Source organism: Eurytemora carolleeae, unplaced genomic scaffold, assembly GCF_000591075.1.
Source record: "Eurytemora carolleeae unplaced genomic scaffold, Eaff_2.0 scaffold72, whole genome shotgun sequence".
NCBI classification, from domain to species: Eukaryota; Metazoa; Arthropoda; class Copepoda; order Calanoida; family Temoridae; genus Eurytemora; species Eurytemora carolleeae.
Window position 1 is genome coordinate 150,856 of NW_019396031.1, and position 12,793 is coordinate 163,648.

General features: G+C 36.6%; 3 protein-coding genes across 4 annotated transcripts; 1 reads left to right on the top strand and 2 right to left on the bottom strand.

Annotated features, from left to right (window-relative positions):
* Nucleotides 1-55: 55 nt before the first annotated feature.
* On the bottom strand, nucleotides 56-1,687 carry LOC111696880 (uncharacterized). Its single transcript, XM_023466646.1, has 3 exons — nucleotides 1,509-1,687; nucleotides 250-408; nucleotides 56-191 (listed from the first exon to the last, which is right to left on the bottom strand). Exons 1-3 carry the CDS (start codon nucleotides 1,685-1,687, stop codon nucleotides 56-58), a joined length of 474 nt encoding a protein of 157 aa, XP_023322414.1.
* Nucleotides 1,688-4,068: 2,381 nt separating this feature from the next.
* Nucleotides 4,069-11,790, bottom strand: LOC111696321 (kin of IRRE-like protein 3). Of its 2 annotated transcripts, none has more exons than XM_023465896.1 (5): nucleotides 11,507-11,790; nucleotides 9,267-9,816; nucleotides 8,951-9,061; nucleotides 7,269-8,895; nucleotides 4,069-4,409 (listed from the first exon to the last, which is right to left on the bottom strand). In XM_023465896.1, exons 2-5 carry the CDS (start codon nucleotides 9,372-9,374, stop codon nucleotides 4,138-4,140), a joined length of 2,118 nt encoding a protein of 705 aa, XP_023321664.1. In that variant the 5' UTR covers nucleotides 9,375-9,816; nucleotides 11,507-11,790; the 3' UTR covers nucleotides 4,069-4,137. The 2 variants fall into 2 exon arrangements, with proteins under 2 accessions (XP_023321664.1, XP_023321671.1); XM_023465903.1 differs by having other exon boundaries at nucleotides 4,330-4,409; nucleotides 7,258-8,895.
* On the top strand, nucleotides 11,494-12,645 carry LOC111696883 (S-antigen protein). Its single transcript, XM_023466660.1, has 2 exons — nucleotides 11,494-11,518; nucleotides 11,769-12,645. The coding sequence occupies exons 1-2, from the start codon at nucleotides 11,494-11,496 to the stop codon at nucleotides 12,605-12,607; spliced, it is 864 nt and encodes a 287-aa protein (XP_023322428.1). The 3' UTR covers nucleotides 12,608-12,645.
* The last annotated feature ends 148 nt before the right edge of the window (nucleotides 12,646-12,793 follow it).

Here is a 12,793-nt window from a genome sequence, read left to right on the forward strand (position 1 = left end):
CTAAAATGCATTTAATTTGTTTAGGAATAATTAATTTGATAAATAAATTGGGGTTTTATCTCAGTAGAGATGCATTCCTGGCAGTTTCTTGACTAGCTAGAACAGAAATGATCTGGTTTGAGGGAGGATTTATCACTTTTATTGATCCATCCATCAATCCAACACACACATCAGATCCGTCCTCTGTATACCTAGTGAAATCTTTATTTTTTATTTATCCCGGCAGAAAGTAAAATAGGAATATTATACCTCAGACTGAATATCTCGTTTCCACAGTCTACTGCAGTGAGAACCCTGATATTACCGTCTAGGACGGGTCCGATGGAATCATGTACTCCGTGTCCGTAGAAGGAACGAGAGGAGCGAGAGGTTCGAGAACCATTACTGCTGCTTCTACTGGACGGTCTACTGCAAAAAAAAATACTGAAGACGACTTTCAGGTTTACATTTTTTTGGCAGACATTATACAGGGTTAGCTACAAAGGATGACACTTCATGGGCGACTGTACAGCATTTATTCATTTTGTATTTTGCAGTTGTACACTACAGTGAATCCCAGATATATGAATACATTGCAAGAAATTTTTTTAATCTTGTATTCTCAACAATTTAAGATCAAATGCCGCGGAAAAACGAGTTTACTATGTCAATTAAAGTCCTGCATATTTTAGGGCTATTAATTTACCTTAAATTAAAAATACAAAGCAGTTTCTTAAGAATTATCACAAAAAAATCTTATGACTCTTATTTGGATATATTTTAATAACCGTATTCAACCCTTTGAAGCTGCGAAGATTGCAGCAGCTTTTTTTTTTTGGCAGATCAATGATGAAGCATAACAGCCGTCATAAATAAATAAATTTCAAGACGACATTTCATGCGCTCTTGCTATGTATTCTTATATATGGCTGTAGTTTTCCAAATCTTTTTAAATATTTATTATTAAAAAACTGTAGCTATAAGGCAGAAACCCAAACTCAAGCTTTGATGAACAATACATTAAAATCGTATTCTGCATGAGGTTAAAGAAACCACCAAACTTCATTGTAACTTCAAGAAGAACAACTGAGCATTTGTAGGATTTTAATAAAAAAAAAAAACAGATTTTTGATGCTTCATTTAGTGCATTTCTATAATGAACCTTACTATTAGCTAGTTATAAAAGGTTACAACAGTTATATATCTGAAATTGTTGAGGCCACATTTTACAAAGATTCATCAATAAGAAATTTCAGAAATCCAAAGAGGCATTAAAATGAACGAAAAAGGCCATTATCCTGCAAGTATATCTTAGGAGGAATTTCTTGGTTATATAGATAAATTCTTTTGATTGATTGATAAAGTAACGTTTATTTCTATGTGCATCTACAGGCGAGCAACAAATAATGTTTTTTTTTCACTTGAGATCTTTTCCGAGATAAATTTTCGCGAAGACGACATTGTTTGTCAGCTTATTGTCTTGGTTTCAATCAAATGAATTTTGAATTTTGAATTATATATATCTATACCTTGAAATAACACTTTGCATGTTTCTCCTGCTAGGCACTGGACTTCTAAGCTGATTTATCGGAGAACCTAGCGAATTCTTTCTAACTCTAGGAGCAGGATCAGATCCCCTGATCTCCGAGCCAACTGCGGATCCGCGTCTGGAGACAGGTTGAACATTTAACCCGGAGTCAGTTCCCATGATGGAGCCGGAGTTTAAACCTGAAGTTGAATTAGATAGATAGTGTTTTTATTTCTTATTGCATGATATAAATTAACAGGATAGATATTCATTTCAAATTTAAAATATTGAAAATCATCATTAAGATAGTGATACGTTAAATATAAAAAGTACTGTTTTTTCTCCAATATTATAAGGATTATAAAGGAATCCATGAAAAACCTTGAATATTTTAGAAAAAAATTAGTATCATGAAATCCTATCGCTCCTCCTCGTAAAGCTGATAAACTGTTTACTGGGAACAAGGGGTAAATTATTGATCTAACATATAACATACAAACTTCCCCCAATGCCTGGTTTAGCTGTAATACATGAAATACACTCGATCTAAAAAAACTGTAGATCATTTTTAATTACAGCATATTCTCTTCTCTATTTCTCTTGATCTGTGAGTATCTTAATTTTGGTCCTATATCTAGACTCTTGGTGTTTAGAAGATTTCATGATCGATAAACTTATAGAGGAACAGCGTGAACAAATGTCGTCTTAGATATTCTTAGATTAATCATGGTTTAAGATTTTTTTTAGAGAAAGGTCCATGTTTCCTCCTTTCAAACTTTATCAATCCTTATTTAATGAAACAACATGTATTTTACCGTTGCACTATAGAAGGACAAGGCATATCCAGGATATATTCAGTTGCTAAAAAGTCTGTAATTTTTGTCTTTACCAGAGATTAGAAAGTACAGAGATTTATCAGTCTGTGGATTTTACCCTTAATTACAAGATTTTATAAGAATTCGTAGGCCCAATGGTTTAAATAGTGAAAAAATAAATGGGTTAAATTCATTAGTTAAAGAATGAATATAGATACAGAGCGTCCCGTATCATATTAGATTATCTCCAATCTTTAACGCCAAAATACGCACATAATACTCGAAAAATCTAGCATTCTCTGCAAAACAAAAATCTATTAGTCTTATCTAATTTTTCAAAATGATTCATTGTTTTTAAATATTCAGATTTGTCCCCCAAATCGTATTTTAGAACCATTGACGCGGTCTAATTTGATGTGGGACACCCTGTACTAGATACTAGGAATTTAATGACGACATAAAAGTCGTCTTTAATCTAAGATTTAACATAAAAAAAATTAAACTTAAATTTTAAAATGTGGTTTGCCTTTTGGTTCCTTTAAAATCGATCTCAATAAATATGTCTTAATTTAAAGTAATCTAAAAAATCAAAATGTGCTAAATATTAATAATTACTCCGTAAACTTTAACGATACGAGGAAGATATAATGCGTCTTGGAAAAAGGTGTCAACATGGTCATTCAATAACAAACAGGTTTACCCACAAGGATGAGATTTCAGAGACGACTGTATGAAAGTTATACTGCCTGCTTCCTGATATTCATGATTCCCTGCAGTCATTTAAGGACTATAACATTCAAGGCACAAGAGTTATAAATTTAAACTGGGGATGTATTTAGAGAGTTGCATCTTTGGAACATCTGTGAAAATCTGTGATCAGTAATCATCATATTCACATCAATAATTTACCGACTTCTCATGTTTACTGGAACACCCTCAGAGGCGTAATCAGGGGGGGCCCCCCTGGACCAGTGAAATCTATTGATTTCAGGGGGTTTTCAGGCCCCAACGGGTGCTGAGCCCCCCCCCCCCCTGGAAAGAGAAAAAAATTTAAGCCCCCCTGGACAAATTTCTGAATATGCCCCTGAACACCCTGTGCGTATTTGTGTGTCCAGTGGGAGGATGGAGTTATGGATAAGACATACAGAGTGTTACAATAAACATGGGAATCAAGTAACGACTTCTTTATCGTCTTTGTTCTACGTGGCATTAAACGTGAACACAATTTTATAAATAGTATTACAGTTAAAACAACTACCTTTTTTAGTTCTGGGAATTCCAAAATGTGTTTTACCTTCTTTGGACCTTCATTAATGACGAGGATATTAAAATACATGTCCGGATTCCGTTTTATTAAACAGCAACAATTTTTTTCAAGTGTTTAATATCTCCGTCAATTTTGAAGATACAAATAAGGCAGACCACCCTTTGGAATGGTCATATAACATACAATCTTCATTTATCAACTATCAGAAATCAAAGAAGAAAGTCTTCTCTTAATTCCTAAGTTAATTGGAACACCCTGTACTGTAAACATTTATATAAACATGTATACAGCTTTTTATAAAAAGGAAACATTTAGGATAAAATGACAAAGAGGCTTTCATGATTTGGTTAAAGAATTAGAGAGTCTTATTCCTTTTAAACCTAAATTAATTAATAATCAAAAACTCTCAAAACCTGAAATCGACTTAATTCAAATATATTTGGATTAAAAATAATTGGTTCTTAATACGCGCATTCTTTGTTTTTAAACATTTATTCAAAACATCATTAAAAGTAATAATGAAATGTGCAAAGCTTTGTAAATTTTCGTCATAACTCGGCTCTCTCCGCAACATGAGGATTAAATTTAATCCTAACATAGTCCGTCTCTCTCTCCCTACTCCTCCTCTTCATGGAGCCGAAGTTACTACTGGTTGGGAACTGAAGATCTGCGTACATAGTCGGAGTTCCTCGAACCTTCTTTGGTTGAATCAATTCTTCTCTTCTCGGGGAAGAGTAAAGATAGGACGGAGTAGATGTGCAGAACGGAGCAGGAACGGGTCGTCCCACCCCAGCATGACCCTTGTATGTCACTTCCTGCCCTGAAATAAAAACAATGATGAATGTTTGATCTGTCACAAGTTCCCATCTAAACCCGAAATCCTAATCTCGAGTATAGACTGAACGGAAATCATCCAAAACCTAGATGGATAAATAATCGTTTCTTGGCTAGATTTTATATTTAAATAGAGAAATTTTATTTTCAACCATCACGTTTTAACAACACCCAGTCCAAAACAAATAATTCTAATTTTTACAGCTTCATATAAACAATCAAATTTTAATGTTTTATCTCGGGTTTTCAGGACCAATACAAACAGGACAAGTCGGATAGTTTGTAGGGAGAGGGAGGNTCCTCAACCCATTCTACTCATCCCTCTTCTTTACTCATCCTATCCTATATCTTCAACACCCATCCTAGTCATCCCTCATCAATACTCATCCTATCCTTCTCAACCCATTCTACTCATCCCTCTTCTTTACTCATCCTATCCTATATCTTCAACACCCATCCTAGTCATCCCTCATCAATACTCATCCTATCCTCCTCAACCCATTCTACTCATCCCTCTTCTTTACTCATCCTATCCTATATCTTCAACACCCATCCTAGTCATCCCTCATCAATACTCATCCTATCCTTCTCAACCCATTCTACTCATCCCTCTTCTTTACTCATCCTATCCTATATCTTCAACACCCATCCTAGTCATCCCTCATCAATACTCATTCGATCCTCATAAACCCATCCTACTCATCCCTCTACTATACTCATCCTATCCTCCTCAACCCAATCCTACTTATCACTCTTCTTTTCTCATCCTATTCTCTTTAACCCATTCTACTTATATCTCTTCTATACTCATGTATCCTCTCAGCTTTTCAACCCAATCCTACTCAATCATAGAGACATCTCTCATTAGAAATCCTTGCACTTCTCCCTTTTAGTATTATACCCTGTATAAATACACGGTACATACATTATCATACTTTATCAAGGTCTATCGTCAACCCTCCCTCCCCTCTCTCTCCATTTAATAAAAACAACCACGCCCCTCCCAACTTTTCTATTCACAGCTAATTGGTGGAGTAAATATATTTTCTATACTGAAGGAAGGGTGTTTCCTATCCAGGCAAACTTCATGCAATTATTCAAAAGGAAAACAGCAACGATAGGATTAAATGACGACAGCAAAACTATTCGCACGGAGTAATAACAATATTTTAGCAACAACTGTTTTAATGACATTTTTCAACACAACATGCAATATGCAACAATTTTCTTTTCTTAAAGTTGGAATGAAAACACGCATCTGAATGCTATTCGATGCTATTCAAATATTAAGATGTTTTGGCTTAAAACGTATGTAATTGTTAAAAAAAAAACTCTAAATCTCAATTATTAAGTAATTACTATGTATATTTGCATATTTTGGATTGCGGTTTGTGCGTAAAATGACGCAAAATGTGTGTGTTTGTATGCCGTAAAATGACGCAAAATGTGTGTGTTTGTATGCCGTAAAATGACGCAAAATGTGTGTGTTTGTATGCCGTAAAATGACGCAAAATTTGTGTGTTTGTATGCCGTAAAATGAAAGAATCTTATGTTCCACGTTCCTTTAAGGAACATCATTTTTGAGCAGTTTCAAAGGTTCAGCAGTATTTGTCATTTTAAAAACTAGACTATACTACGTGCATTTTCAAATATTTGAAACAAGACGACGTTATAATTTAGAAATAAAAAAGTTAAACTCTACTTTTAAATTAAATTTAAAAAACAGTCCGGATATACTTCTGCAGATTCCTGTCCTATTAATGCGCTGCTATTTTTCCTCTTAATTAAAATTTAATAATTTTATTCTACGCTAGGTAAATAAAATGCCAAAATGAAATAAACTTTTATCGTTAATTGGATTGGAACTTTTGAATGAAAAGGCGCCTTAAAAGCATTGGATCAATTTTTAAGACTGGGTTAACTTTAACGTGTCGGAACGCCATGGACTTTGATCTGACATTACTTTGTCAATTATACTATTATGATGCTCTAGACATGAAAAATGTTTAACCGTCAAAAACTTGTTTCTAACATTGGTATAATAGGAGTAATTGGAAACATGCTCATAGAGTTTTACATGAGAGCTGGCAACCTTTAAAAATCACTGTGAGTGGAAAGGAAACCTTTACTTAAGTGATTTAAGCGAAAAACTGAAGGGAAATCTAGAAGAAATTAACTTAATTTGTCGTGGAACAAAAGATGCAGATTAGTCATTTCTAAATGGATTAACCGTTCAAAAGTTACGAACTCTTCATTTTTAAGCTTTTCTTTCAATCTGAGGCAAGCAATTTTCATTCATCAATATATATATAACGATAAACATAATTGAGATTTAACATCATTTTTATATCTTTTTAAAAAAACAATTTTTAAGAATAATTCTGATGAGACAATTAATTTACCAATATTCTCAAATTCTCTCCAAGTAAAAAATAAACTAAGATAGTCTTCGAGAGAAAAAGAATCATTCAAATACAGTAAGAACCAGAAAACTCTAGAATAGGATGTCGAACTTTAGACTCAAGTTATGACTAGTCCAATGAAAATGAGATACAGCAATTGTGAAGAAGTAAACAGACCCATTTAGCTTAAAATATGTGTAATAAGGTACTAGTGAAACTTTTTGCTTTATAACAACGTCAAATACATTTAAGGATTCCTATTCATCAGTCTTCTGGTTCTCTCTGTAGAAAGAAAAATAAACATTTCGAATATAATAATATTAACAATTAATTAATAATATTAAATTGTAAAATTGATAATTTTTGTTATATTATTCATATCTGTTTTTATGAGAATAAATGAATGGGAGATTACATGCATATATTTTATACCTAGTCAGTACCTAATCCGTTGTTTGTAGAGAAACCTTGATTATTGTTGGACGGGATTATCTCTAGATGATCCACACTTCTCTCGTCATCTTCAATCCTTCTCTCTATCCTGATATCCTGAGGTTGGAAGGTTCCTGTATCCTTGAAGCAGCAGGATCTATGCTTCCTACTACAAACTATACAGACCAGGAGAAAGGAGATGAGAACCAGACAACTCACTGCTATACCAATCACTGCTCCCATGGATATAGGATCCGTTACAGTAAGTTTAACTCCGTTTCTCAATTCTCCTCGCTCATTCTCAGCCACAAGATAATACGTTCTTGCATCTTCAGATGTCACAGGGTTAAAGGTTATAGTACTAGTATAACAATCCTTGCGCTCTGAAGGTTTAAGATCAGCGACAGATATTCTTCCCCTGGTTCCTCCTTGCTCCAGTTGTACACTCCCCCACTCCCATCTAACCCTACTAGGAGGAGGATCGGAACAGAAACCAATCTTCATCTCCGCGTTCTCCTTCAACCTGGCCTGATGAAGACTCCGTAGCTCAGGCTCTAGACCGGAGTAAAGGAGAGGTTTCCCTGAAACTCCAACCCTGAGAACCGGACTCTGTTCTTGTCTCCTGTCTCCCTTTATAGTATTATGAGCTAAACATCTCCATAACCCTTCGTGTTCGTAGGTTACATTTTCAATAACTATTTCTCTTCCTGCTCCGAGTTTAACAGCCATTGTTTCACTCCCACGCTCATCAACTTTTTGCATCCATTCATAATCCGGAGCAGGAAACCCTTCTGCTTCACAGTTAAATACGTGCCTTGCTCCGACTTCAAGATCAACAAAGTCAGCAGGTTTGGTAATCACGTTCCTAGGGGGAAACCGAACCTCAATGTTTGCTGAAATTTCGTCGCTGGCCCCAAGATCGTTCCTAGCGAGGCAAATATAAGATCCACTATCGGATAACCGAACCGGGTCAAACTTTAGCTTGTCTTCAATTCTAAATATCGAGGATTGTCCAAGTTTTCTCCAGACTATATCAGGTTTTGGATTCCCGTCCGCAATACACATGAGGACAACCGTATCAACTCCGTCCTCAACCTCTATAGAGTCCGGAGATCTCTCCAATCTGATACTAGGAGGATACTGGATATCTAGGAGAACACTTTGCTCCCGAACCTTCCTTGTCAAAGCTTCATGATGCACTGTACACCTCACAACCTTCCCGTTATCCTCCCTTCTAAACGTATACTCCAAGGTACTGATAACCGTCCATCGTTTACTAGATCCAAGCTCCGTCTCGTTTCTCTGGTTAGAGGAAACCTCCAGGTTATCCAAGTACCAGATAATCAGAGGAGCAGGGTTCCCACCTCGAGATTCACATTTCAAGGTTTCTTGTTTCCCAGACTCAACTGATACTTTTTGTAGTGAGATCATTTCCTCTCCTTTAAATATCTTCGGATCACTCGGAGGCTGTCTCACCACGAGCTTCGAGGTCGGACTGCTGAGTCCATCCCCGGCCTCGTAGGAGGACCTCGTCACCTGACACTCCCAGTCCCCGTCATCGTAAACAATGTTAGCTCGGAGTATACGGAGGGAACAGTCTCCTGCTTCACGGGTTCCAGACCATTCGTACTTTCCGTTCTAAAGAAGAAGACGTTAAGAATGTTTCATTTGATAAGACGAATTTATTGCAAACCTGGATAAGAACTGGAAGCCCATCATGTTGCCAGATACATTCAGAGTTCCGATTCTTCTCCGCAACCACACAATCTAGAACCACCGTTCCTCCGGGGTTCACCTCGGTATACTAATAAACCTTATCTTTCATCCAAAATGAAAATATTTAATTGATTTAATGCATTTTTATTGATCTGAGACCCTTTAGGAAGTACGACCCCCCCCCCCTCCCTCTGCCCCCAATTTTAAAAATAGATAATTTTCTCTTTTATGGGTATTGTTCCAAGCGGACAGGATGTGGGTGAAGATAGCTTAGATGCCAGATAAGGTCTTTCCTGTGGTTCTTGTTTAAAGAACTGTTTAGCGGATATTCTAGGAACAAGGAGGATTCCAATGATATGACAAATTCTCAATAAATTTTTCCTGATTTTTAAACTTTTCATTTCGATCCTTCCTCTTCCGGTTTATTCATCTCATTCATCTCTCCAACTACAACTCATCGTTTCCTCTTCTCCATTCAATATCACATCTACACAGCTAGCTTAGCAGCTAAACAGCTAGCTTAGCAGCTAAACAGCTAGCTTAGCAGCTAACAGGCTAGCTTGGCAGCTGCACATAATTTAGCTAGGCAGCTGCACATAGTTTAGCTAGGCAGCTACACAGATTAGCCGCTACACAGCTTAGCTGCTATACATCTAAGCAGCAGCACAGCTTTGCAGCTTCACACAAGTTAGAAACTACACAACGTAAGCAGCCAATGTACAGCCGAGCAGCTTCGCAGTTAAACAGCTACAGAGCTTATTGTAATCTCAGACCGTGTTTCAGCTACTACAGTCTACAAAGTTTCACAGATTACATGTCGCTACATCTCTACAGAACGGCAGCCTGAAACAAAGTAATAACATCTTTAAAGAGAAATTTTATTGGTGGTTATAAAATGGGCTCAATTAGTATATTACTCAACTAGTTGAGTAAATGTAAACTAACTCTCCCTTTCCTTGAATTACATAATTAAACATAGTTAGCATATTTAAACGGAAGTTAGATCAGAGCTCTAAACATGAAAACTTCCGCAAGTCTCGAACTACAGATATATATTCAGGAGAGTAAAAGTGAAAATTATGACCTATTGACTCCATACGTTCTAATAATAGGTGCGCGGTAGGAAATGATTTCTTAATTATGTTAAAGAATTCTATATATAGGTATTAGGTTCATTAGACAGATCTAATTCTTTATTTCAGTCTAAAGATATGTAATGAATCTTCTCACTTCTCCTCTCCCTCCCTCTCTTTTCTTCCTTCTCCTCCCTTACATAACATCCTCCTCCTTCCTCACTTAACCTTCTCTCCCTCCCTCTCTTATCTTCCTTCTCCTCCCTCACATAACATCCTCCTCCTTCCTAACTTAACCTTCTCTACCTCCCTCTCTTATCTTCCTTCTCCTCCCTCACATGACACCCTCCTCCTTCCTAACTTAACCTTCTCTCCCTCTCTCTCTTATCTTCCTTCTCCTCCCTCACATAACATCCTCCTCCTTCCTCACTTAACCTTCTCTACCTTCCTTCTCTTATCTTTCTTCTCCTCCCTCACATAACATCCTCCTCCTTCCTCACTTATTTTTCTCTCCCTCCCATTTTTATCTTCTTTCTCCTTTCTCACATAACATCCTTCTCCTTCCATACTTAACCTTCTTTTCCTTTTCCTCCCTCACATAACATCCTCCTCCTTCCTCACTTAACCTTCTCTTTCTCTATATTCTGTCCCACAACCTCTTCTTTTCTCTAGTTAACTGTTATGTATGTGAGAATCGTGATCTAGTTCACATTGGTTCTATTTGTTTAGATGCTTGCTAAACTTTTCTCCGAGCTCGAAATCTTTCCTATTCAAGCTGCGCTTAAGTCCGGGATTTTGATTTTAAATTCGGAATCTTGGTTTTANAGTGTAAACAGATTATATGGTTTGAAATATCAAGGGTGAATGAATTGAGTTGCAAAGATATAGGGATTAGAAAAGTAGAGTTTGTGGCAAGGATTAAATTCCTTTCATTGCCAAGTATATGTTTGATTGAAGGAGTATATTTCGACCTTGTTCTTGCTCTTGACATTTAGTTCTATAAATTTAATGTTTAGAGTGCTAATAAGGAGATTTTAGAAAATTCAAAAATTACACCGGAAAATTTTAAAAAGACAATATTTTTGACAGAAATAAACATACAATACTTTTTTTCTACCATTTTTAAGGGATTTTCTAATGTAGCAGTCTTTCTTGGTGGTCTAAAATTATAAACTTGATTCAATGCAGAAGACCAAATTAATCTGAAGATGGTTAGAATAAACTGTTTTTTTAAACGTCTTTAAAGTCTTTTCTGGTAATCAGTAAATTTAAGGTCTGTGGTTCAAATAATAAACAAAATGACGCTACTCTAGATATCTTTAAAGACCCACGGGCCTTTAAACCTGTACTCTACCCTTTGTCATACGGAAGAGACAGAAGTTTGAAAATTTCTTATACATATAAAGTAAGATTATTAAAAGGTCTATAAATCTTTGCATAAATAATAATGTATAAGATACCTATAGCAGGGGGTGAGGTTTGATGGATAACTGATGGTCTACTAAAGGAAGGTCCGGGGTTTGCAGTATCTTGATCACAAAGGTTTCCTGTCCCTTATCTAATATGATAACTTCACCCCCCCTAATCTAAACTTGTTTCTGCCACCCTAACTAGTTATCAAACCAATGATCGACTGTCATATATAATTAAGGTTGGATCTTGTGGCTAGCTCTCTACACAACTGAGCTCAGATATAATCTGCAGTTGTGTTTATACATTGAGAAACTTCCGCCGTTACGCGGACTGAACTAAACCTATACGGTGTTAGACACACGGGGACACAAGCTCCAAGAGATACTGGAGATATAGGGACACAGGCTCCCGAAGATACTGGAGATATAGGGACACACGTTTCAGGAGAAACTGGAGATATAGGTACACAAGCTCCGGGAGATACTGGAGATATAGGGACACAGGCTCCCGAAGATACTGGAGATATAGGGACACACGTTTCAGGAGATACTGGAGATATAGGTATACAAGCTCCAGGAGATACTGAAGATATAGGGACACAAGCTCCAGGAGATACTGGAGATATAGGGACACTAGCTCCAGGAGATACTGGAGATATAGGGACACAAGCTCCAGGAGATACTGGAGATATAGGGACACTAGCTCCAGGAGATACTGGAGATATAGGGACACAAGCTCCAGGAGATACTGGAGAAATAGGCACACATGCTCCAGGAGATACTAGAGATATAGGAACACAAGCTCCAGGAGATACTGAAGATATAGGGACACAAGCTCTAGAAGATACTGGAGATATAGGGACAAAAGTTCGAGGAGATACTGTAGGTATAGGGACACAAGCTCCAGGAGATACTGAAGATATAGGGAGCCAAGCTCCAGAAGATACTGGAGATATAGGGACACAAGCTCCAGGAGATACTGGAGATATAGGGACACTAGCTCCAGGAGATACTGGAGATATAGGGACACAAGCTCCAGGAGATACTGGAGATATAGGGACACAAGCTCCAGGAGATACTGGAGATATAGGGACACAAGCTCCAGGAGTTAGAGCCACGATACATTCTTTCAACAATTATCATATTTAGTTTATACATAATGAACGATCTTGTCAGGGTTAAACAAAATTTCATTGGCATTATTTTTTTTTATTACTTTTGACAAAAAAAGTTAACATAAATTTGCTTATATAAGTTTAGATACATGGTACGAGTTTAAATATATTCCTATATATAAACTCCTTCCCTTCTACATCCCTGTACTGTGGTAAAGTG

Excerpts from the sequence above, each read along its gene's own strand:
- LOC111696883 (XM_023466660.1), top strand. The coding sequence starts at position 11,494 with ATGTATAAGATACCTATAGCAGGGG. Across the intron at positions 11,519-11,768 it reads TAAGATACCTATAGCAGGGG|AAACTTCCGCCGTTACGCGG; the intron begins GTGAGGTTTGAT and ends TTATACATTGAG.
- LOC111696880 (XM_023466646.1), bottom strand. The coding sequence starts at position 1,687 with ATGGGAACTGACTCCGGGTTAAATGTTCAACCTGTCTCCAGACGCGGA. Across the intron at positions 409-1,508 it reads ATGCAAAGTGTTATTTCAAG|TAGACCGTCCAGTAGAAGCA; the intron begins GTATAGATATAT and ends TTTTTTTTGCAG. Across the intron at positions 192-249 it reads AACGAGATATTCAGTCTGAG|GTATACAGAGGACGGATCTG; the intron begins GTATAATATTCC and ends AGATTTCACTAG.
- LOC111696321 (XM_023465896.1), bottom strand. The coding sequence starts at position 9,374 with ATGAAAAGTTTAAAAATCAGGAAAAATTTATTGAGAATTTGTCATATC. Across the intron at positions 8,896-8,950 it reads GGCTTCCAGTTCTTATCCAG|AACGGAAAGTACGAATGGTC; the intron begins GTTTGCAATAAA and ends CTTCTTCTTTAG. Across the intron at positions 4,410-7,268 it reads CTCTACAAACAACGGATTAG|GGCAGGAAGTGACATACAAG; the intron begins GTACTGACTAGG and ends TTTTTATTTCAG.